General features: G+C 41.0%; 1 protein-coding gene across 3 annotated transcripts in view; it reads left to right on the top strand.

Moving 5' to 3' along the window:
• Positions 1–1,662: 1,662 nt before the first annotated feature.
• Qtgal (queuosine-tRNA galactosyltransferase) overlaps positions 1,663–25,264 on the top strand; it is a 64,243-nt gene continuing 40,641 nt past the window's right edge. For all 3 annotated transcript variants that reach the window (XM_006987621.4, XM_076543970.1, XM_076543971.1), the window contains exons 1-5: positions 1,663–1,798; positions 3,846–3,962; positions 4,050–4,149; positions 21,761–21,825; positions 23,871–23,936. In XM_006987621.4, the coding sequence (XP_006987683.1) occupies positions 1,751–1,798; positions 3,846–3,962; positions 4,050–4,149; positions 21,761–21,825; positions 23,871–23,936 (396 nt within the window). In that variant the 5' untranslated portion in view covers positions 1,663–1,750. The remainder of the gene's footprint in view (positions 1,799–3,845; positions 3,963–4,049; positions 4,150–21,760; positions 21,826–23,870; positions 23,937–25,264) is intronic.

The following is a 25,264-nucleotide window of genomic DNA, read 5'->3' as shown; positions in this document are numbered from 1 at the left end:
AGCATTTGTTAATCTTGCAGAGACATGATTTTGATACCTACCACCAACTTGGTGGCTCACAACTGTCTGTAATTCCAGCCTCAGGGGATCTGACACACTCTTCTGACCTTCATGGACACTAGATAGGCATGTGGTAGACACATATACATGCAGGCAAAACACTCAAATACATAAAGTAATAAATCTAAAACCAAATTTTCAAAAAGCACTGCAGTTCCCTAAAGCTTTGCTGAGATCGTTTGTTATTTTTAAATACATTTTCTTTAGTTGTTCTGCATGTGTGTTGGGGGTGTGGGTGAGTGAGCCACTGCCTATATGTTTGGAGATGAGGAAATAACTCGTAGGTGTAGGTTCTCTCCTTGACACCATGTGGGTCCCAGGGCTCAAAGTTGGTTTTAAGGCTTGGCAGCAAGTGTCTCTATCCGCTGAGACATCTCTTCCATCCCTTCTCCTGCTATTTTTAAGTGTGGAAACTCTTGAGGGCTGCTTGGTGCCAAGGCCAGTGGGTGACCTCAGTGTCACCCCTCAGAAATGGAGGGTGTGGAGGACCAAAATATGTCATCTTAAAATACACTTCTAGTTGTGGGATGACCATTCAGAGAAACTACAGGCACAAGCATAAGTCAGAAAAGCACTGTTTGGAAAAGAAATGCACATGGGTTATCTACATAAGTAATCAGTGTTTTCTCTGAGGACCCTCCTCTCTATCTGGGTTCCCATCCTCCCGCCAGCGTGTTACTTTCATGCAGTCCAGAGATTGTCACCTGTCCTTTTCAGAGTGATTTCCTGAGACCTTTTGGCACTGTGGGACTCCCACAGTGTGGGACTCTCATAGAACACTTCCTTCCCTCATCAACCTCCAGGACACCTTGGGCCAGTGAATTTCTGTGCAGCATAGAAACTCAGTCATCTGGCTTTGACTGAGCTTCGCGCCCTCCGAATGCAGGCCACACTCATGAGTGCTTGGGTCCATACAAACTATCTACTGCTGGTCCACTCCAGACACAGCCCAGCCTAGTCCAGCGAGCTTCCTTCAGGGTGTGGTCCTTCTTCCTTGTCCGGCTCAGTCGGACCAAACACAGTTCAGATGAAATGTCGCCTATTTGTTTTAAACTTACTGCCATTTTCCTTATAAAGTTATATAGACTCAACCTGGGGTGGTCGGGTTTACATTTTTAAGTCATCACCTACCCGCACAGGGTGGCGCTTCTCACAAAGGTCCCTGTTTCTAAAGTATTTTTTTAACATTCGTTTGACTGTCGACTTCAGTTTGCGATTATTTCCATCAGGTGGGGCAAGACGACTTCCGCAAGCCAAGAAGCCGCCAAGATCGGAGAGTACTATGAGAAGGGCAGAAAGCCAAGAGAGCTCACAGACCCTTTGCTCGGTCCGGCCCCGCCTACACTCAGTGTGGACTGCGGCCACCTCCAGACCCAAGACCCGCCTTAGCTGCTCAGGCTGTGGCTGGCAGCTTGTCCGGCGAGCTCACGAGTCCAGGCCGCCTCGCTTTACACTCTGCTCAGAGCACCGCCTTTTCTTCCTGACTGACGTGTCTCTGCACCAATAGAACGTAGGAATTTTCTGGCCCTGCACAGCCCGAAACCCGCAAGTGGCTAGTTCCTAGCGATCCACGTGGCACTGCGCCAATCAGAAGTGGTCCAGTCTCTGCACCGCCTCCCGGTGCTTGCTGTGCAAACCTTGGCTGCCTAAGCAGGACGCTCGTGCGGAAGAAGGGCGGTGGAGCCATGCCATGCAGCTCCGCAAGGACGCCACTGGGCACAGCCCGCTGGCCTTAGTGGTAGGTATGGCGGGGTGAGACACGGCCCCGCTCCCTCGTCCCTTCTGTAGATTTTTCCTCCCTCCGGACCCAGTAATTATCCTTTTCTAGGCCTGCAGCCGCTAGGGTCTTTCCGGAACGCTGCCACGGGTTCAGGAACCTCAGCTTGGAGGGCTCCCACCCTTTCCTGTATATGTGTACAGATGGCGGTCCTGTCGGAGCTCCTACCGTACACTAACCTACACACCTACTTGCCCAGTACACTGTCACCCCCACCCCCACTCCCTTAGCCCCGATCGCCTCCCCAGCATGCCACACCTATCCCACATAACCGAGCTAGCGGATTAGAAGTCAGGAGGCAGGACACATTGTAGGTGTGGTTCACAGGCTCAGCGTCAAGTGGGTTGTATTTTTCATGCCAATCTTACTGAAATTAGGAATAGGTAAATCAAGGCCTAACGTTGTAAAAAAAATTCACATTATAACCCTTCTTTTTATTATTAAAGTCTACTGTAGCTCTGGCTGTCCTGCAACACATGTAGCTGAGGATGACTTTGAAATAACCTGGCCTCCACATCACACTTACTGATAACAAATGAGTCACCACATCCTTCTTGACTATTAATCTTGTAGGTCTTGAAAAAAGTGAAATGTTCTTTTTCTTTACAAAGCAAGTCCAGAGGACTCAGGTATAACTCTGACATGCACATGTAAGGCCCTGGGTTCAATCCCCAGAAGCTCAAATAATAAATAAAAAGTCTTTAAGCATTTGTTTTCAGAACAAACACAAACAGGATGAAATGCCACTTTTGGAACACCAGCTCCTCAAAGAGCATTTCATTTGTAAAGAACTTGGTAAATTTTGTCTTCTATTCATTTGTAAGTTTTTTATAACTATGTTCAGATTCAGTAATTTTAAAATGTAATTATGTGTAGATGTTATCTATAGTTATCTGTATAGATGTTGTCTATATTGTATGTAGGCCATATCTGTAGAAATTATGTAGCTATTGTCTGTGTTACTTATAGCTATACAACATGTGCATATATGTATGTATATATTCACACCTACCTAACCTATTGGTTTCCCTTCTCAGAAACTTGTCCATTTTTGTTTTTGCATATTAACTCAAGGGTGACACTGACTGTTAATTTCTATGGCTATTCTTTATTGCTTACTGTATTATATAAAATTAAGGCAGTTCCTATGACAACTCTTCTTTTGGTCATCAAGTTTTAGTGATTTTTATTTCATACCACTTTAGAAACTTTTGACTTTATGATACTCCCTGAGGAAAAGTGCTGGTTCCTGAATTCAAGTATAGAACAAAGATTAAGGGCCTCTACATGCCCTCTTGGTCCAGCTTGGCTGTTTGATTAGCTGTTCAGAAATATGAAGGGGGTCACTCTGTTGGAGTTTTTCTAAGGGTGGGTTTGCTGTCTAGTCCAGGGCTGGTTCTCATGAGCAGGGGAAAGATGTTTAATCAGAATGATGATGCTTTTGCCTAGGGATTAAAATCATGAATTTATCACTGAGCTGGAAAGGCATTTTGATGCTCTTCAGGTTTTTTCTCCTTTCAGAAGTATCTAGGGGGGAATGGAGATAGATAGATTGATGGGTAAAGACACTTTCCACCTTTCCCATTGTCATGCGTACACATACGATAACAGATGAATAAATGAAATAACTTTTTTTTTTTTGGTTTTTCAAGACAGGGTTTCTCTGTGTAGCTTTGCGCCTTTCCTGGAACTCACTTGGTAGCCCAGGCTGGCCTCGAACTCACAGAGATCCTCCTGGCTCAGCCTCCCGAGTGATGAAATAACTTTTTAAAAGCATCAAGAACTTGAGGGGAACCTAACAGCTATTAAGTCTTATGGGTCAAATGATTGTCAGGAGCTTAGAGAGGAGAAACAGGTATCTTTGGTTTGTTGGGCATGCCTTACCATGAGGCCTGGTTCTAGGCCTTCTGCAGGCCAGACCCTTGTCTTTTGGGGTAACCATCTCATGGATGCTGAAGGGAGTGCAGTTCCCTGTGGCTGTTTATTAACCCATCTCTCTGAATTCTAGTCCATTATCCTCCCAGTGCACAATGCCGAACAGTGGTTGGATGAGTGCTTGGCGTCTGTTTTACAGCAAGACTTTGAAGGCACCATGGAGCTCTCTGTTTTTAATGATGCCAGCAAGGTATTTATGGGCCAGTTGTTGGGTGACCTAATGCTTTACAAATCACATTAAAGGGAAGTTTCCTGACCTGCAGTGTCACACTTATAGGACAAGTCTAGGATCATCATTGAAAAATGGAAGGGGAAACTGGAAGATTCTGGCATCTCTGTAGTCATTGGAGGCCATGACTCTCATTCTCCCAGAGGAGGTAACATACTAAATTATAATTATGGTTTCTTATCAACCTATAAACTTAAATGGTTTCATATTGTTCCAGTCTGGAGAAAAGTATCCTGGTGAAGAAAAGCATTCTGATAATCTTCAGGTCTGGTGATTAGGTTGCTGTCTACTGAGAACCAAGTGGACATCAGTTTCTCTCTCTCTCTCTCTCTCTCTCTCTCAATAGGATCTGACTGCATAATCCTGGCTGGCATGGAATCAGTGTGTAAACCAGGCTGACCTTGAACCCAAAGAGATCTGCCTGCTTCTGCCTCCCATCCAGCCAGTTTCTCATTCTTTGGTAAGGATTTATTGCTGTCTCAGTGTTTATGTCCACTCCCAATTTGTAGTTGGACCTAATTCATGTGTAGGCTTTAGAAGGTATGGCCTTTGAGAGGTGATGGCGTCAAGGGGGTGGAGACTCATGAATGAGAATGGGATTAGTGCTTTATAGGAGAGGCCCCAAATAACCCTTACCCTTCTCCTGTGTGAGGATGAAGGGAAAATAACCTCAGGGAACCAGGAATCAGCCTTTATCAGATACCAAATCTGGTAGTGCATTGATCTTGGATGTATGGCATTCTCTTAAGTGTATGAGTTACCTCTGGTCCAGGGCAATCATTGATGTAGTTTATGTCTACAGATTTGTCAGTTCTGGACATTTAGTATCAATGCAACCATAGTATGTACTGATGTAACTGATTTAGTTCCTTAACCACAGTTTTATTAATATTCATCTATTATAACATACCAATGCTTCATTCCTTATTAGAGAATAATTCAGTTGTATCCATTTTATCAGTTGATAGGCATTTAGATTTTTCCACTTGGAAATTCTTATCAGTGGTGCCCATACAAATATTTTGTATAAGCTTTTGTTTGAACACTGATTTTTCAATTTTTTTGAGTATATGAACATTGTTTTTTAAATCTATTGAGCATATGCCTTATATAGTTCTATATTAATCATCTTGAGGAACTGCCAAACTGTTAATCTCACTAATTATACTATTTTATACTTTCCAGTGGTTCCAGTTTATTTATATACTGTCACTTGTTATTTTCTTATGTAATTACTATTATAACCATTCTTGTGAGTGTGAAGTATCTCATTGTGGTTTTGTTTGTATTTCCAAATGGTTAATGATGTTGAACCTTCTATGTACTTTCTGGCTATGTGTCTCTTTGGAGAAGTATCTGTTCAACTCTTTGCTCATTGTTTACTTGAGTTGTCTTTTCATTGCTGAACTCTAGGAGTAGTATACATACGTGGCATACCAAAGCATTATTAGATGTATGTTTGTTGTGGGAATTTGCTCTGCCAGTGACTTTGGGGGTACAAATGCTAGGGCATGGTTTTCTGTTTGTGGATGTGACCCCTTAAAAGCTGAGGGAGTCGAGTGGTGTGCTCTCTTGGGTGGTGAAGACCGGGTCAGGTGGTGTGAAGCAGCGTGTGATTGGTCCCCAGCTTTCCAAGGACTCTGCAACTGGATTTTACCATATTCATGAGTGTATTTCTCCATTTCATGTCTTAATAAATCCCTGATACCCCTTAAACATACTCTCATGGATTTCACATGTACTAGAGGTATAAGATGGTGGACCATCTCAGCCACCTTGGAACTGTCCTGAACAGTTTGTACCCCCAAAGCCATTGGCAGAACGAATTCCCACATATATTGTTGTCTGATTTTGTTCTTTGACTCTTTTGGGGGGCCCACCAGCCAGCTTCCAAATAAATCACACACAGAGGCTTATTCTTAGTTATAAATGCTCAGCCTTGGCTTAGCTTGTTTCTTGCCAGATTTTCTTAACTTTAAATTATCCCATCTACATTTTACCGCTAGGCTTTTCCTGTTCTCTTACGTCTGTAAATCTTACCCTTACTCTGTGGCTTGCTGTATAGCTGGGTGACTGGTGACTGGCCTCTGGAGTCCTCCTCCTTCTCTGGCTGATACTTCTTTGATCCCAGATTTCTCCTTCTATTTATATTCTCTCTGCCTGCCAGCCCCACCTATCCTTTCTCCTGCCTCACTATTGACCATTCAGCTCCTTATTAAACCATCAGGTGTTTTAGACAGGTAAAGTAACACAGCTTCACCGAGTTAAACGAATGAAACACACCTTAAAACACTATACTACCACAGATGTATAATTTACATACATTTTCTCACATTTTGGGGGGTTACCTTTTTATTCTTTTGTGGTAGTTACTTTTGGTGCACAAAAGTTTACAGCTGATGAAATCCAGTTTAGTTTTTCTTCATGGCATGCCTTTTGATGTCAGTATCTAAAACAACCATTGCTAGATCAAGGGAGTAAAGAAATTACTCTTTTGTTTAGAGATTTTTATTCTTTTAGTCTTATATTTAGTCTTTAATCAATTTTGAGTTAATTTTTATAAATGTTAGGAAGTAGGAGACTAAACATCTGTTTTGAAAAATCTGTAGATGTTTTCTCATTTCAACAGCATTCAGCATTTCTCTCTCTCTCTCTCTCTCTCTCTCTCTCTCTCTCTCTCTCTCTCTCTCTTTTAAAAAAATGTTTATGGATATATTCTGCCTGTGTATATGTCTGTTCACCACATGAATGTGTCTGGTGCCCATGAAGGCCAGAAGAGGGTGTCATATTCTTGGAGACTGGAATTACAGACAGTTGTGAGCCGCCACCTAGATGCTGAGAATTGAACTTTGGTCTTCTGGAAGAGCAGTCAATCTCTTCAGTCTCAGTCTCTCTCTCTCTCTCTCTCTCTCTCTCTCTCTCTCTCTCTCTCTCTCTCTCCATCTCCATCTCCATCTCCATCTCCATCTCTCTTTATCTCTGTAGTTTTTTTTTAAGACAGGGTTTCTCTGTGTAGCCGTGGCTGTCCTGGAACTCACTCTGTAGACTAGACTGGTCTTAAACTCAGAGATCTACCTGCCTCTGCCTCCCAGGTGCTGAGATTGAAGCCGTAGGCCCCCATAGCTGGCATCAACAGCTTTCTTAAGAGACTTTTTTCTCCAGAGACTTGTCCTGACACTCTTGTGAAGAATCAACTAATCACAGATGCACGAGTTCACTTTTGCTCCATTGGTCTCTGTGGCTGTTCTTATGCCAGTACCATGTTTTTGGCTATTATAGCTTTTTGTTATGTTTTCTGTCCATCTGTGTTGCATATACAGGCCAATTCTTAGCCATTGATATACAGTCTCAGCCAAATAAATTGTTTCCTTAATTTCCTACTACTTTTTTTTTCTTACTGTTGAGACTGTAGATCTTACAGTTTTATTTAACTTATTTATTAGCACTAATAGTTTTTTTCTTTTTAAAGGTAGTGTTATGTATTAACAGAGCTAGAGGTAGTCTTCCTTCTGATTTGGACTTTGTATATGTGTGCGTGTGTGCCTCTGTGTGTGTGTGTACATGTATGTGTGCACACACGAACCTGTGTCTTATAGCTCAGGCTAGTGGCTTAGAACTCACTATGTTGCCTAGGGTGGCCTTAAACTCATGATCTTTTTGCTAAGTATCCTGGGTACTGTGCTTATAGGCATGTGCCACCATGCCTACCTTCTGATTTGAAACTTTTCTTTTTCTTGTTTAAAATTGTGCTGGTTAAAATTTCTAATAAAGCGCTGAAGTAGTAAAAGTGGACATCCTTGTCTTTACCCTGACTTTCTAGGGGAAGCTTGCAGTCTTCCACCGCTGAGTATGATTCTAGCTATGGGGTTTACTGAGGAAGTCCTTTTGTATTGCTAGTTTATCACGTAGTCTATTTTTAATCACCAAAGGGGTAGGAGGAATGGATTTTGTCAAGTGATTTTTGTTTTGTTTCATTTTTTGGCATCAATTTGAGAAATTGGTTTTTCCCCTTCACTATGTTAGATTATGTATTATACTGATATTCATTGTTGAACCATTTTTACATTATTTGGGCAAGTCTCATTAAGCCATACTGTATAATCTTTCTAGTAGACTGCTGGATTCAGTTTGCTGGTATCTTGTTAAGGGTGTGTATGTGTGTGTGTGTGTGTGTGTGTGTGTGTGTATGTATGTGTGTGTATGTGTGTGTGTATATGTGTATGTGTGTGTGTGTATGTGTGTGTATATGTGTATGTGTGTGTGTATGTATGTGTGTGTATGTATGTGTGTGTATATATGTGTGTGGTAAATGCATGTGTATGTGTGTGGTATATGCATGTGTATGTATGTGCGTGTGTATATGTGTGTGTGTATGTATGTGTGTGTGGTATATGCATGTGTATGTATGTGTGTGTATATGTGTGTGGTATATGCATGTGTATGTATGTATGTGTGTGTGTGTATGTTTGTGTGGTATATGCATGTTTATGTATATGTGGAGGCTAGATGTCCAGTGTCATTCTCTACCTTATTTTTTGACACAAGGTCTCTCACTAAGCCTGGTGTTCACTGATTGGACAGAGTAGTTGGCTAACTCTTTTCTTGTCTCTGCTTTCCCAGTGCTAAGATTATAGGCATATAACACCATGCTTGGCTTTTTGTGTGGGTGCTGGAGATACAAACAATTCCTCATGTGTGTATGGCAAGCACTTTACTAACTGAGCCATTTCCCATCTCTTGTTAAAGATTTTTTAAAATTAATTAATTTTGTTTAGACAAGCTTTCACTATGTAGCTCTGGCTGGCCTGGAACTTGCTGTGTAGATCAGGTTGGCCTAGAAATTACAGAGGTCCACATGCCTCTGCCTCCAAATTTCTGGGCTTTTATTAAGGATTTTTGAATGTGTGTTCAAAAGGGATGTTGCTGTATGGTCTCCAGTTCTTATACTATTTTTTGGTTGCTTTAATGTTGGGAACTCTGACCTGTAGGACAGCTTAGGAAATGGGAAAGTATGGGACTAGTGTTAATTCTCCTATTTGATAGAATTCATTGGCAAAGCCATTAATTAGATCCTGGGCTTATTTCTTTGCTTATTCTTGAGTCAAATCTCTTTGTTCTTGTGTCATTTTTGAGTTTACATGTCCAGGAGTTTCTTTGCTTCACTCAGGTTACTGGCATGTAGCATCCATAGTGTCCACTCCTACCCCTCTAAGCCCTCATCAAAGCTGACAGTGATGTAACTTACTCCTTATTTCAGTGACTTAAGTCTTCCTTTTTCTCCATCTACTATTTTGATTACTTTGTTAATTTCTTTTAAAAAAAACAGCATATTTTTTAATAATTTTATTTTTATTTTATGTGCATTGATGTTTTGCCTACATGTATGTCTATGTGAGGGTGTCAGATCTTGGAGTTACAGACAGTTGTTAGCTGTCATGTGAATGCTGGGAATTGAACCTGGGTCCTCTCTAAGAGAAGTCGGTGCTCTTACCGTCTCTCCAGCCCCACCCCCGCCCCAACAGCATTTCTTTAGTTGCTTCATTTACTCTATGGCTCTCTGACTATAATTGCTGTCTTTTTGACTGATGGATCCTTTTATTAGTATATAATTTTGGGTTTTGTTTATTTGTTTTATTGCTTTTAAAATAAAATAAATAATTTAGGAATAAAATCAGTTTTGTCTGGTATTTGTATAGCCACCCAGCTTTCTTTGTGATTAGTGCAGGGGATTTTTTTTACATGATGTCTTTCAGCTTATGTGTGCCTTTGGATCTCTTACAACATTTACAGGAGTCATTTTTTAATTTACTATTTTGTTTTGAGATAGGATCTTACTGTGTAACTCAGGCATGGAATTCTCTTGCCTCAGTTTCCCCAAAAGCTGAGATTATAGATGTAAGATGGCTTAGATGAGTCATTTTTAAAAATTGTTCAGCCACTATTCACCTTTTAATTGCGAGTTTTATCCATTTAAATATAAATGTTCTTCACCTACAAGGAAGACTTTCGCTGTTTCACTGCTGCTGTCTAAAGTCTTGTGTTCATTCCTCAACCCTGTAATTCTGCCTTTCTATAGGTGTTTGCTTGATTACTGTTCTGTTTGATTCCCTTCTTATTTCCTTTCTGTGTATCTGTAATTAGTTACTGCAGGGGTTAAATAGTCATCTTCAGTTTATCACTAATCTAGGTTGAATTAATACCATTTTAGCCTCAGTTCCTCACAGCTCTGAACTCCTTACTTGATGTTATAAAAATTATATCTTTGTTGTGTGTCCATAGAAATACATTTATAAATTGTGCCTAATGACATAGATTTTATTGTCTTACATATTGTCTCCTAAGTCATAGTGCAAAAATAGACAGATCAAAATAAGACAGTGCCATCTTTTATATTTGCCTGTGCCACAGCCGTATCAGTACTATTCATATCCTTATAGCTTTCTGTTTAGCCCTAGGATTCCCCTCTGTCCCTATGGGCAATCCATAAACTTCCTCAATTTTTTGTTTATTTGGGGATTTCTTGATTCCTTCATTTTTGAAGGATAATTTTGTAACAACTGTAATTTCTTCTTTTAAATTTATTTTATTATTTTTTGTGTATGGGTGTTGCACCTGTATGTATGTTTGGGCATCAAATGTTACGATCAATCCACATGAGTCTATTAAATGGGTAACAGAATTTATTGAGATATAAATTGAGGAAATACATTTACGAATACAGAACAGAGTAAACAACAGAAGTCATCCTCTGATCTGACCGGGAGCAAATCCACCTAGTAGGCAGGAGCAGGGAAAAGGGCCATGTGACCCTACTCCAACTTCTTATAAGAGGTCACGTACAAGTCAGGAGGTGGTGGCGCACGCCTTTAACCCCAGCACTTGCCAGGCGGATCTCTGTGAGTTCAAGGCCAGCTTGGGCTACAGAGTGAGTTCCAGGACAGGCACAAAGCTACACAGAGAAACCCTGTCTCGAAAAACCAAAAAAAAAAAAAAGAGGTCATGTATGTAATGGCAGGAAGCACCGGCCTCCTTTGGGTCCTATAGCCCAAGGTCATGGGCAGAACAAATACTGGTACATTTCTCCTTTTTGTCTAAATAAGAAGGTTCTAATCATTAAGAATGATTATCAAGTATTGTCCAGGAAAAACAAAGGATAATAACATAAACAAAAATGGAACTACAACCAACAAGAATAACATCAAATAAGAAAGACGTGCTAAATGTCCAAAAATGTCCAGAATATAGGTAAATGGCAAATTACCAAGATTATTCCAATAGCTGTCCTATCTTGAAGATTCTAACTCTAGTATTAATATGTTCTAGCTAAGATACGAAAAGATTCTAACTGTAACTACCTAGTCTTCAACTCCATCAAAGACCCATGAAGGAACATAATAATACCTGAGAGAATGGAAAATGCAAGCAAGCAATTTCCGAAATTCTTGAGAGAATAGACTGAGACAGCTGGCAGCCTGGACAGTCACCTAAAGTTTCTCAGCATCCTTGGGGCATCCAATTTGGCTATAGGCCTAGATTATCTGACAGATCATTTTCAGAAGCAGGAATTTTGAAAGACCATCTTACCCTGTTTTCGCAAAGTTCAGTAGTCACTTTTCCTTGTGTCCTGCTTGTCCAGAAAGGACAGCATTTGTACTATCAACAGTCAAGGCAAGGGCAGTTCTTTGCCCAGTAGGCCGTTTTGTGCCAAGAAGAAGATAAACTTCCAAATAGAAATGTCTTAGAAGTACAACATTCTCTCGGGATCAGATCGGTGCTGCCAGGAGTAATTGTGTCTCATGTCAACAGAATTCTAAGTTACTTAAATGCCATATTCTCTAGGTCCAGAAGTGTTTGAAGATTACATAGCCATCTGACTTATGTTTCTGTAAATCTAGAGAACCTAACTAACTATAGAAATGACAAACATGGGTGACTATAGGTTTATAAGCCTTATCTACCTAAATAACCTAAGGACTAAGACTTCACATTAACAAGATAAACAGTCTGTAAAGCAGATGTACCATATAAGGACCTCAAAATTGTGACAATACACGAAATAGCTTAAACAGAGGTAGGAATGTATAGAGGCAGGTGGGAAATCAAGGAGAGAGACAGGAAGGAGAAAGGCAGAGTCTAGAGAGACGCCAGCACCACTAGGAGAAGCAAGATGTGAAAGTACCAGTAAGCCATGGCCAGATGGCAACTTATAGATAAATAGAAATGGGTTAAGTTATAAGAGCTAGCTAGCAAGAAGCCTGCCATAGACCATACCATTTTTAAATAATATAAGCCTCTGTGTGTTTACTTGGAACCAAGTGGCAAAGTGAAGAGGGTAGGAGAGATTTGTCCTGACTGACTGCAGGGCCGGGCAGGACTAGAGAAACCTTCCGACTACAGTCATGTGCATGCCTGGTACCCTCAGAGGCCACAAGTGGACATCAGATTCCTAAGAATTGGAGTTACTGACAATTGACAGTTGTCAGCCACCTTGTAGGTACTGGGATTGAACCCAGTACCTCTGGGAGAACAGCCAGTGCTCTTAATGGCTGAGCCATCTCTCCAACCTCGACAGCTATAATTTTTATTTTTATTATTATTTATTGTTAATATTATAACGATATATTGCTTACAAATTGTCTTATGCAGATGCCAGTGTATGAGTATAGGGGGTGGTGTAAGTGCCAGTGTGCCATGGCAACTGGATGAATCAGAGGACAACTTTGAGGACTTGGTTCTTACTTTGTACTCCAATCTAGCTGGCCAACAAGCTTCTGGGTGATTCTCCTTTCTGCCCTTTGACCTGAGTGTCAGGCGTGCATTCCTGTCTCTTTTCATGGCTTCTGTTTTCTGATGGAAAATGACAGTATAGATAACAGGCATCTGGCTGCTGCTGCTATTGCTCACCTGCTTGGTGGTGATCCTCAGAGGCAAGTTACCTGGGATGGCCATAGTCTTGACTGGACTGTGGACCTCTTTCTCTTTCCACACCTTCAGCTACAGTAACTACTGATTACTCTGTTTTTTTTTTTTTCTTTTTTCTTTTTTTTTTTTTTGTGTGTGTGTGTGTGTGTTTAATGACACTGTGGGGCATGAATTGCTACAGAGACTAATTCAGGCCCCTTTGAAGGGGTAGTTCCTGAGGTCAATGTTTTCAGTGGTAAACCTGGCAGACTGCTGTCCCCATCACCTCTGCAGTTTTTTTTAGGGCACCTAAGCCTGGGTATCACCACATTGTTAAATGTGAGGTCTGTACCTTTGTGGTCTGTGCTCTGCTAAGCCTAATTCTCCTTGGCCATTGTGGTGGTTTGAATAGGAATAGCCCCCATAGGCTCATTTATTTGGATGCTTGGTCATTAGGGAGTGGCAGTGCTTGAGAGGGATTAGGAGGTGTGGCCTTGTTGGAGGAAGTGTGTCACTAGGAGTGGGCTTTGGTGTTTTGAAAGCTCAAGCCAGGCCCAGTGTCTCTTTCTTCATGCTGCCTGGTGATCCAGATGTAGAACTCTCAGCTACCATATCTGTCTACATGCTGCCATGCTTCTCTACATGCTGATGATGGACTAAATCTCTAAAACTGTAAGCAAGCCCCAATTAAATGCTTTCTTTTATAAGAGTTGCCTTGGTCATGGTGTCTCTTGACAGCAGTAGAACACTGATAAGACAGCCATATGGTCCAGTCACAGTTCTGTGCTGCAGATAAAATAATAGAAGTTCCTTTCTGCCCAAACTTGCTAAATAAGCAGAGGGTTTGTGGCTAGCTGGATAGTAATCCTTGATGTCACCTCATTTTGTCTCTTCCCATAGGATGTCTGCTTTATGCTACACGCCAAGATCAGGACTCTCAGGGCCCCAGTTTTCTCAGGGATGCTACTGCCAAGATAGAAGGAGTCTTCATTCTGTGGGACTGGGGAACAGATGGGAGCTCCCAGTTCTCATCCAAAGGTTCCTAGTTCTCAGTCAGTTCACCTGACTTAGTTTATACCAGGTAGCTGGGTCAGGATGAGAAGTGTACCACTAGTCTCATGTCAACTTGACATGAGTTACCTGAAAGATTGTTGGCTAGCTTTATGTCATCTTGACACAGGCTAGAGTTATCTGAAAGGAGGGAACCTCAATAAGATCTGGCTGTGGGGCATTGCATAATTAGTGATTGATGAGGAGGGCCTAGTCCATTGTGGATGGTGCTATCCTTGGGCTGGTGGTCCTGTGTTTTTTAAGAAAGCAGGTTGAGTAGGCTAGTAAGCAGCACCCTTCCATGGCCTCTGCATCATGTCCTACCTCCAGATTTCAGTCCTGCTTGAGTTTCTGTCCCGAGTTCAGTGATGAACTATGATGCGGAAGTATAAGCCAAATAAACCCTTTCCTCCCCAACTTACTTTTGGTCATGGTGTTTCATCATAGCAATAGAAACCTTAACTAAGATAGAAGTTGGTACCAGGATAGTGGGGTATTGCTGTGACAGACCTGACCATGTAGTTTTGTAGAGGATTGTGGAAGGACTTTGGAACTTTGGGCTAGAAAAGCCATTGAGTGTTGAGAGCTCAGTGGGCTGTCTGTAGGAGCAGAATATCACACTGACCCCTTGTCAACTTGACATACAAACATTACTGTTAAGCCATAATCCTTCCTTTCTTGTTCTGTTATGCCCTAAATTAACTTGTAAGCCCAAAGACCAGGTAACTTCTTGGGATACTAGGAGTTGCAGTTCCTGAAAAATAACAAAGCTTCATGGGAAATGGCCAATGAGTTTTGTCCATAAACGTGCCTACAACTTGTCTCAGGGCCACTCAGCTGGGATAGTTCCCAGGAGCAGTCCTGACCAAATTCCATTTTGATCAGTATTTAATATTTTAATAAAACTTACTTTAATTTGGCCCAAAATGGTGGAACTAGTTTTTCTCCAGAGAATCTCAGGATTAACAGTTCTTCCCCAAGATCACATATTAATATCAACATTACAATATAAACATTCCAAATTTTAAAAATTTCAGTCTCTAAAATTTTAGTCTCTTTAAAATAGCCAGTCTCTTTTAAAATTCAAACTCTCTTAACTGTGGGGTCCTGTAAAAATAAAAAAATAAATACTTTCTTATAGCAAATGGGAAGAACCAGGGTATAGTCACAGTCTTAACAAAGCAAAATCAAACTCCAACAGCTTTCTTTTGGGCCACCAAATAGCTCCCAAATCATGACATGGAGACTTATTCGTTATGAATGTTCCTCAGCCTTTATCTTATGCTTGTCCCACTAGCTCTTAAAGTTTATTTTAACCTGTTTCTCTTCATCTACGTTTTGCCTTGGGGTTTTTTACTTTTCCTTTATTCTATATGTCCTACTCCATGTCTGTCTGGTTGGTCCTGGGAGTCTCCCTATCTTTCTCCCTTGTTCTCTCTTCCTCTCTGGAGCCTAGATTCCTCCTACTTAGTCTCTCTGCCCACCAGCCCCACCTATCCTTCTACTGTCTAGCTATTGGCCATTCAGCTTTTTATTAGACTAATCAGGTGCCTTCGGCAGGCAAAGCAACACATCTTTACATCCTTATACAAATGCAGCATAAACAAATGTAGCTCATCTTTGCATAGTTAAAATAATATTCCACAACATAAACAAATAAAACACATCTTTACAAAGGCATCATAAACAAATGTAACACACCTTTGCCTAGTTAAATAGTCTTCAACTGCCCTCCTCCCAATAACCCCTCTCAAAAATTACCAATTTTTCATAAGTAAATATTTGTTTTAATTATTTTTTCTTAGAGCTTTTGTTATTATGATATAGTTATACTGTCAAAGCTTATGGAGGTTCCATTCTCCTTAACTCTTGCCCTACTTGTTTGGCTAGTAGATAGATTCCAGCTCAGACTATTGTAACTATGTAACTCACAGCATAGTGTAGCAGGTGTTGCCTCAGAAGGAGCAGCCAGACCCTGAGGCTGGATTTCCTGAATGGTAAACCTCATAGAGCCTTGGACCATATTGTTTCCACGGTATTGGTTTCTATTCACATGTTGTTTTTTCTTTATTTTTTCTTCTTATGTGTTCCTTTTCAGTTTTCTGAAGCTACTATTTAAAATAGTCTTTGTGCCTGGGATATAGATGGTAATGTATTTAAGATTCCCACTTGTCTGCAATGCCTTTTTAAATCATGCTTAGTTTGGCTGGACAAAGAATTCTAGAGGCAAAATAATGTTTCTCATAATTGTAAAAAACTCACCTCATTACCTTCTAGTATGTCATCAGACTCTTGTTATTTTAAAGATAGCTTCTTTGAAAGATACCTTAAAAGATAGTTAATACTTTCAGTTTTGAAATTTCCTGATGTTGGATCAAGGTGGTTGTTCATCTTTCCCTTCATTTTCAAGGTCATATGATTTCCCACATAGTCTTTCTTCTCCTTGTGATAAGTCAGGGACTCTAAGGTCTTAGATTTGGAAAGAGTGTGCCTCATAAAGTGTTTAAGATTAGAAAAGGTATAGGTCTGATCATTCTGTACTGACAGATAGGTCTTCTTTGACTAGTTTTTTTTTTTTAAATAAAACATTTAAAATTTTTTAACATTTTAAATTGTAGTGTGAGTGGGTGTGAGTGTGAGAGCACACACACATAGGTCAGAGGATTACTTGTGAGGTTGATTCTCTCTTTCTGCCATATGGATTCTGGGACCATACTCATCCTCAGCATTGGTGGCAAGCAGCTTTCCTCACTAAGCCATCTTACCAGCTCTGCACTTTTTTTTTCAAGTGTAGAGTTGGTAAGTTACTTGCCATGAGATGGTTACTTGTATCCAGTGTTGGCTGCATTTTGTAACCGTCTGTGATACTTTAAAATCCCTGGTACCCATGGCTTGCCCAAGATGGTCTCACAGAATCTGTCTGGAATAGAGTCCTGTTTCAGCATTGGAAGAGGTAGAAGTAACCCAGGAGTTCTGAGATAAGTTTGGGGTTGAAAGCCACTGCTCTAAAATATCAGGAGTCACATACTGTCTTAGTCAGGTTTCTATTGCTGTGATAAACACCATTAATAAAAACTTCTTGGAGAGGAAAGGGTTTATTTCACCTTATAACATACAGTCCATCGCTAAAGGAATCAGGGCAAAAACTCAAAGTAGAGGCAGAAATTGAAGCAGAGACCGTGGAGAAACATTGCTTACCTGCTTGTACTTCCTGGCTCACCAGTTCGCTTTCTTATACACCTCAGAACCACCTGACCAGGGCCGATACCACCTACAGTGGTCTGAGCTACATCAGTCATTGGCTAGGAAAATGCCCCACAGGCCAATCTGATGGAGGCATTTTCTCAGTTGAGGTTCCTTTTTTCTCAGAGTACTCTAGCTTATGTTGAGTGTCAAGCCAGTACACACACCCTGTCCCCCCCCCCCCCCGTTTTTTTACATTGACCAGATTGGGTAGTCCATTTAGCTCCAGTGTATTTTAAGGGCAGGCAGGGGTCCCTCTAGAACACAGCTTGTGACAGCCTAGGTGTGTAGGACCCGCTGCTAGGACCGACTTAGATCCAACATGTAATTCCCCAAGCTTGGGCACTCAACTGCTTCCTTTGAGATTTTGGAGTCGAGTTGTGATATCTGGTTACTCTCAGGAAGAGGAGTAAGAGGAAGAGACAGGCCTTGCTGTTCCTGACCCGGCGCTGCACAGCCACCCTCCCTTCCTGCTCTTTTCGGCTAATATTGCATCTGCTTTAAGGAACATGGATGATAGTGATGCCCCAATGCCCTCAGGTCACTTAGAGATACCTCCTCCCTCCCTCCCTTTCTTTCCTCACTCTCTCAGCCCTCTGGCCTCAGCCTCCTGGTATTACAGGCCTGTGCTACCATGTTTGCTTTACATCACCCACGAGCTTACACAGTTCTTATTTCAGTCTGTGGGGCAGGGGCTGTCGCCATCCCCCAGTATCCAGACATCAATCAGGTAGCATGGCATACTGGGCCACGGTGTCTGTAGGACCTTAGGTCCACCTTAGGAGATAGGAACATTTCTGTCAGTTCTCAATAAGCATAGTTTGTGTGCTTTCCTAAAGTAGCTTGTACTTCACACCCTCCCAGTCTGAAAGCCTGCCATGGATGTTACTTCCCTTTCCTGTCTCCTGCTGATGTTTAGTTCATCTTGTGTTTGTTCTGGGTGAAGTACAGGGTAGATGTTAGAAGCTGAGGTCAGCACTATCGGGCTGCCAAAACTCAGCTGAGCCTGGTCTGTCAAGACAAACCCTAATGTTGCCTCATTGTTGCTGTTTGAGGAAGCAGAATGGCGTGAACAATTAAAGCAGAATTTAATAAAACTACTTTCTGGGCTTGAAGGGACGGTCAGTGTTTGCCTTCTAAGCATGAAGACTCCAGTTTAATTCCTAGAACTTGTGTCAAATATCTGGGTGTGGTGGCATGTTTGGAGACAGGCAGATCCCTGGGATAGCCAGCCGAGCCTGCTTAGTGAGATCCAGATCCTTGAGAGATCTTGTCTCACAAAAGAAGATGGACAGCATCAGGAATGACACAGAGTCTGGCAACACTCTTTCCACCATTCCTCATCATCCTGTGCATCTGGAAAATGTCAATATTTTTGGGAAATTATTTCCTAGTTTTATTATCCTTAGTTTGAAACAGAAAACTATACATAGACTATCGCAGAATGTATGTTTCAACTTCTGAAACATAAATTTATTTTTGAAACTAAGTATTCTTTGATATTCTTTAGTTAAAAGGAGTTTTGCAGCCTCTGTCATTGAATGGAAAAGTTATTTTGGTAACTGGTGTTCCTTGTCTCCACTTTAAAAACAGATTTTGTCTTTCATAAAACATGAATTACTTATCACTGAGTTACATTGTGTCTGAATGCCTTCTGTTTATGACAAGGACATTGTAAAACTACGGCCCCCAGGTGGAGTGCTGGGAGATGACATCACCTCATTGTGGGAAGTGAATAATTCATGGCAGTTCTGTATAGCACAGTGGAATTTAGCTCATTTTTGAAAAGACATGTTTTCCTGTAATATATTAAGTAGAATGTGTTACCTTAGTCATTAGATAGCATAAATTCTGTTCTGTTTTCTGGAGTACTGGGTTATTTGCAGTAGGGACTTATTTTTCATAACATTCATATAACATCATGTGACTTTTTGCTAAAGGCAGAATGAACCACAGCCCACTGCTCCTCTTCCAGGAGTGAGGAATGTTAATATCTCCATGGAGCTCGGTTTTTCCTGTTGGAACCATGGCAACCAGCTACCCTCACAAAAGGACTCGCCTCCCCAAACATGGAGCCCCCCACACACAAACATTTGACTTTCTTCAAGGCAATAATATTAGAGCAAATTCCTTGTCTTTGCCAAACATAAGATTCATTGTGAGAAACTTCCAGCATTAATACAGATTCAAGGATTCAGCTTCTCTCTTAAAATCTGACTTTCCATAAGCAACTTTTGTAACAGAATTCTGTTAATTTCAGTGTGCTTGTGCCGAGTGTCATGTTGTTTTTGTTTTTGAGGTTCTCAGGAGGCTTTTATTCTGCATGCTTGCCTTTCTCTGCAGGGATGGCTGGGTTTTCCTGGTGGTGGCAAATCTCTCTCAGAGTAGGAGGCACCACATTACCTTTCATGGTCATTTCCTCCTTTGCTTTTGTTTATGCCTATAGCTCTTCAGAATCTGGTGCCATTGTTAACTGGTTTGGACTGGCCAAGTTCTAGGGATTAATGGTGGAAATTAAACTGCTACTTGGTATTAACCCTGTGGAAAGATGTGTGTTGGATTTTAGGTGCCTGAGTGAATGGGGCAGCTTCCCATGTCTGTGTCTTGTTTCTCAGTCATAGCATTCCCCTCTCCGTTGGGGGGGGGGCACTCTTTTATATTAACAGGTCCTGTATGAGAGGCCTTTCTTATAGCAGAAAGTGGGAGAGTGTCATAGTTGCTTGAAATGCACATTTGGCTGGTATTCCCTTAGGTCTGACAACTTTCTTCAGCTTGTCTAAAACTCAAATACCAAAGAGATTTATTGTTTCAACTCTGTACACATCTGTTTTGCTTTGTGTGACTTTTCTCAGTGGCATCAAGACTGTAACTATCTGGTTAATGTGATTCAGGTGTTGGTAGTCTCTTTTCTAGGAAGAGTTCAGGTTCCCTAACGCTCCATTAGTGCCCTCTTCTGGACTGAACACCCTTTAATGGATCTGCCTTTAACACTCAGGCTGGGCTTGTGTCACTTTCTGCACAGTGCCCCAAGTTTCCAAGCCTCTGCGCCTCTGCAACTGTCCTGTCCATAGGGTAAAGTTGAGCCTTCTTAGCCCGACAGTCAGCTCCTCCAGAAGTGGTTTGTTCTTCCATCCTAAACACATCTGCACCCAAGTTACCAGATGTTCTCCAGTGTTCTGCCCTGCACTGTTGCATTTTCTGTTTATATCCCTTACAGCACCGTTCTCTCTGTAATGCTCTTTGTGGTGATTTTATCTTTTAAGCTCTTGTGCTTTTTCGGCTCCATTTATTTAGTTGTCACTGTGGGTTTTTTGTTTGTTTGCTTGTTTTTTTTTTTTTTTTTTTTTTTTTTTGGGTTTTTCGAGACAGGGTTTCTCTGTGTAGCTTTGCGCCTTTCCTGGAACTCACTTGGTAGCCCAGGCTGGCCTCGAACTCACAAAGATCCGCCTGCCTCTGCCTCCCGAGTGCTGGGACTAAAGGCGTGCGCCACCACCGCCCGGCTTGTTTGCTTGTTTTTTGTTGTTTGTTTGTTTTTTGTTTTGTTTTGTTTTGAGACAGGGTTTCTCTGGGTAGCTTTGCGCCTTTCCTGCAACTCGCTTGGTAATCCAGGCTGGCCTCGAACTCACAGAGATCCGCCTGGCTCTGCCTCCCGAGTGCTGGGATTAAAGGCGTGCGCTACCATTGCCGGCTTTGCTTGTTTGCTTGGTTTTTTACAACTCAGTTGTAATATCTTTGAAGGAAAATTTTCTAAAAAACACTTTAATATCTATCCCCTGGGGTTAAGGCATCACCAGCCCCTGAAGCCCAGGCCAAGCTGGCTTCTCCATCCAGGACAACCACTTTCCCAGCTCTTAAGCCCAGAAGGACCTCTTTGCTCTGAGTTCTGTGTCCCCTGCAGTCTCCTCTCCTCTGGGTCTGAACCTTTCTCTCAGCAGTACAGTGAGGATCACCTGTGTTGCTGTATGAAACCCTAGGCTCTTCATGTTCACTGTCAAATAAGTTGTTTTTTCCCAATATGTATTTAATAGCCCAGCTCCGGACTTTTAGGATGACTAATATGACTAAATAAAGTTCTGTTGAGTTTGTAATGAGTAATGCACACTGTCGTCAGAGCTGAATCTTCATACTCAGGCAATGACCTGGGTTGGGTGTACCCACACTCAGATGTCGAAGACATTGGCAGTCACCTCACCTCACTAGGGATACAGTGCTCAGCTAGCCATCCATAACGTATTCAAATTGAAGCATTTACCAACCAGTTACACATAAGTAGGCTTTGTGCTTCTCCCGTGTAAGCAGACTTTTAGACTCTTCCCAAAGATATTTTATTTTTATTTTAATATTATTCTAGATGCCTGTCATGACTTATCCTTGGCATTTTCTAATATCATTAATGAACATGGACATTGCTTTCTTTTTACCTTCCTTTCATTCCTTCAAAATTACACCTGAAGTTTTGGTAGTAGTTTGGAATGACCTTAGCTTTCTCAGAGTATAAAGTATACTTGGTTTTATGCTATTGAACACTGAATTCTAAAAGAGCTGTTTTCTCTTTTTTCTAACAGTTGGATATTCTAAAAACCAAGCAATCGCACAGAGCACAGGGTCTTACCTTTGTTTTTTGGATTCAGTAAGTAGCTCTCTGTTTTGTTTATTGTGGCTTTGTATGTATTGACCAAAGAATAGTGTGGTTCTTAATAAATTTTTAGATTTGTTATGATGAATCTCAAAAGTCAAGTTTAAGCCGGGCGGTGGTGGCGCACGCCTTTAGTCCCAGCACTCGGGAGGCAGAGGCAGGCGGATCTCTGCGAGTTCAAGGTCAGCCTGGGCTACCAAGTGAGTTCCAGGAAAGGCGCAAAGCTACGCAGAGAAACCCTGTCTCGAAAAAAACCAAAAAAAAAAAAAAAAAAAAAAAGTCAAGTTTAATAGGTTGTTGCTACATGCTGCCATAGCACTTAATTAACAATAAGTATGATCATATAAAAATAGAAAACAGGACCACAAGAGAATATAAACAACATTAAAATAAGCACAGTACTAGCAAATATGATACTTGAGAGATAAGGAAATGGAAACAGTTCATGACAGCTAAAGCAAAACATGAAGCAAATTTATAGGTAGAGGATAGGTGACAGGTAGACATATACAGAGATTCAAGTCAATCAAAGTTATATTAAAATTTTAATTTGTAATCAAATTAAATTACCAAGATACTTATACAAAGCAAATTAAGTTTTCAAAATGTAGATAGTATTTCAGTGTGAATTGGTAACACATTGACAGCATGATTGTGCATTTTTGTTTAAGAACTTAAAATGCTTGTCCCCTTGACTCCTGATTTTCACAGTTGTTTATTATAACAGAAATTAGAAACCAGTTACTGTGTGCAGACTGAGCACTGACGGAGAACACTAGCAGACTGTTAGAGAACTGTCATATTTATGGGCATTCTTAGGAATAGGACACTTGATTATAATGGATGAACAGAGACTGTATACAAATTGTGCTGTCCTTAGAAACCCTGATAGACTAAAGCAAAGCAAACAAAGTCTGTCTTAAAAAAAATACAACTTTTATGTATCTAAATTATTTTATAGGTTAGGCCCCTGGCTTCTTAGAACATGCATACCAGGGCCCATGGATATGTTGGCCATTGGCTTATATATATGTCTCTTTTGTAGAGTAGTCATCTGGTTTTCCCTGATAGTCTGGGTCAGCCCCGTTGGCATACACCATAACCTTTCTTTATCTGCTTATTTATGGGCATAAGGAGTCCAGAGTGGCAGGTGGCCCTTTAATTTCTGGTCCAGTCATTGTAACATTACATTAGAAGTATTTCCCCTGTCACCTACTCCCATACCCCTTTAAATACTTAAATCTTTGTTGGTTATTCATTCACTGAAAATACCTTATTTTACTATGAAATGAAACATTCCTACAGAAAAATGCTCAAAACCTTATATTGTGGAGCATATATAAGGAGCCACCTGTTGCCAACACGTCAGGTATCTGCCATGATGCTGCTTCCAGCAACTTCCTGTTCAAAGGGACCTCAGTTTGGGCTTTTGGGGCCACACTGCCCTCACCTGTCTTTATTGTTTTCATTATGTGTGCACTTAATAAATAATGCGGTCAACTTTCCTAAGGTTTGAAATTAAGTATGTGAAGTGATACTGTATCTGCTCTTTTGTCTGGATTTACTGATCTGAACAGCTGTGACTGCATTCCCCACCGAGTGGCCTTTGAGAGCAGTGTTGGCTGTAGTTTGTTTTACCGTCTGATATTTATTGACTTGAATATTCTATGTCTGGAAAGTGCTGTCCAAATCCTACTTGGGTAGAGGATCTTTTCTATAAAGAAGGTAAAATTATTAAGTCTTAGGGAATCTGTACCTCCAGCTTTACTGGATGATGCCAAAACATCTCTGAGAACAACTATGATACTTCACACAGACACATGGGTGTCCTTGTTCTTCATCCTAAGTGTGCTTGGACTGCCGGATTTTCTTTTTTCCCCACCAGTCACATAGTTGCCTTTCCTTGGTGACCAAAGAGGGTCCTGGTTTGTGAATACCTGAGGTTCCTACTCACATTGTTTGCTGTGTTCTTGGGCTGGGTACCTTTCTTACTGTGCTGGAATTGCTTTGTAGTAATGTAAGATGTGCTCTTGATGCAGGATGATGTTATGATGCCCCAGAGAGTGAGGCTGCAACATGAAGCTGCTGTTCAGCACCCAACAAGCGTGAGTACAACACCTTTCCTGTGTTGTCACCACTTTTAATGAAATGCTAGTAATTTTTTTAAAATAGAGATTTTATTCATTGGGATTAGAAAGAATCTGTTTACAGTCAGATCGTCAAATTAAGGGGAGATTTGTGACTGCCATGTTTCTGAGCCTTTAAGGATGGCTCCTTTTGAAGATAAACATGCTTCTGGTTAGTGGGAACAGGAGTAGGAACTGGAGCTACAACTCTACCTTGATGCCTATAGAGGCCTAAGGTGCTCTTTTGAGAGAACTCCATTAAGTGAGATCAGAATTCTTAACTTCACCAAAGAAAAGAAATTCAGGTCAAGTCACTATGAAGTAGAGTTGGAGTTTATTAAGAAGAGATTTTAACATAGATTTAAGCAGAGCATTAGTAGACAAGTATTTAGGAAAAGATTCTGTACCCCCAAGGACTGGCATAGACTTCTCAAGAGAGTCACTTAAGGGTCATATCAATAGCTATACATAGCCAGGAGGTGGTGGCGCATGCCTTTAATTCCAGCACTCAGAAAGCAGAGGCAGGTGGATTTCTGTGAGTTCAAGGCCAGCCTGGTCTACAAAGCGAGTTCCTGGTCTGCAAAGCTACACAGAGAAACCCTGTCTTGAAAAACCAGAAAATAAATAAGTGAATGAATGAATGAATGAATGAATGAATAAAAATAGCTATACATATAATTTTGGTGGCTTCTGGAAGTTAGATTATTTAAAGGATTCTAAGAAATTCTTTTTTTGTTTCATTTGTAAATGAGATCAGAGGGTAGTTCCTGAGGTACATTGGACAGGATTAAAGGTTAATAAGGTAAAACCATAGGTCAGAAGAGTTGAAGGAATCTTTACTATATTAGGTTACAGGGAGTTGAACATGCTTTTACTGTAAACAAAGTTTACACTCTTGTGAGATTCTTAGAAAATATAAGTTTTACAGCTGGAAAAAAAGCGGGGCAAATGCAACAGGGTCATACATGCTTACCCTTAAGCATGTTTGTTGGTGTTTTAACACTCTTACTTGAAATATCTCTGTATAAAAACAAATTGTCCCTATGTAGTTAACTTCCACGGCAGATTTTTATTATTATACTGGAATTCGACTTCATGCCAACTCCTTCCTGGGTGAAGGGCTCCTTTCTCTGCCTGTGTCCCCTTAACATTCACTGTCTTTCTATCCTGCTATCATTTGGGGAAGTACTTGTCACTTTGAAACGGAAAGATTTCTTTCTTCTTCCTCTCTCCCTTTCTGTCTCTTTCTGTTCCTTTACCATGTAGCCACTTGCCTGGGACAGGCAGTTGCTTCCTAATAGGGAGTT

This window comes from Peromyscus maniculatus, chromosome 8 (assembly GCF_049852395.1).
Source record: "Peromyscus maniculatus bairdii isolate BWxNUB_F1_BW_parent chromosome 8, HU_Pman_BW_mat_3.1, whole genome shotgun sequence".
In the NCBI taxonomy this organism is placed as follows: domain Eukaryota; kingdom Metazoa; phylum Chordata; class Mammalia; order Rodentia; family Cricetidae; genus Peromyscus; species Peromyscus maniculatus.
The sequence above is the reverse complement of the archived record's forward strand: the minus strand, read 5'-3'. Positions and strand labels throughout refer to the sequence as shown.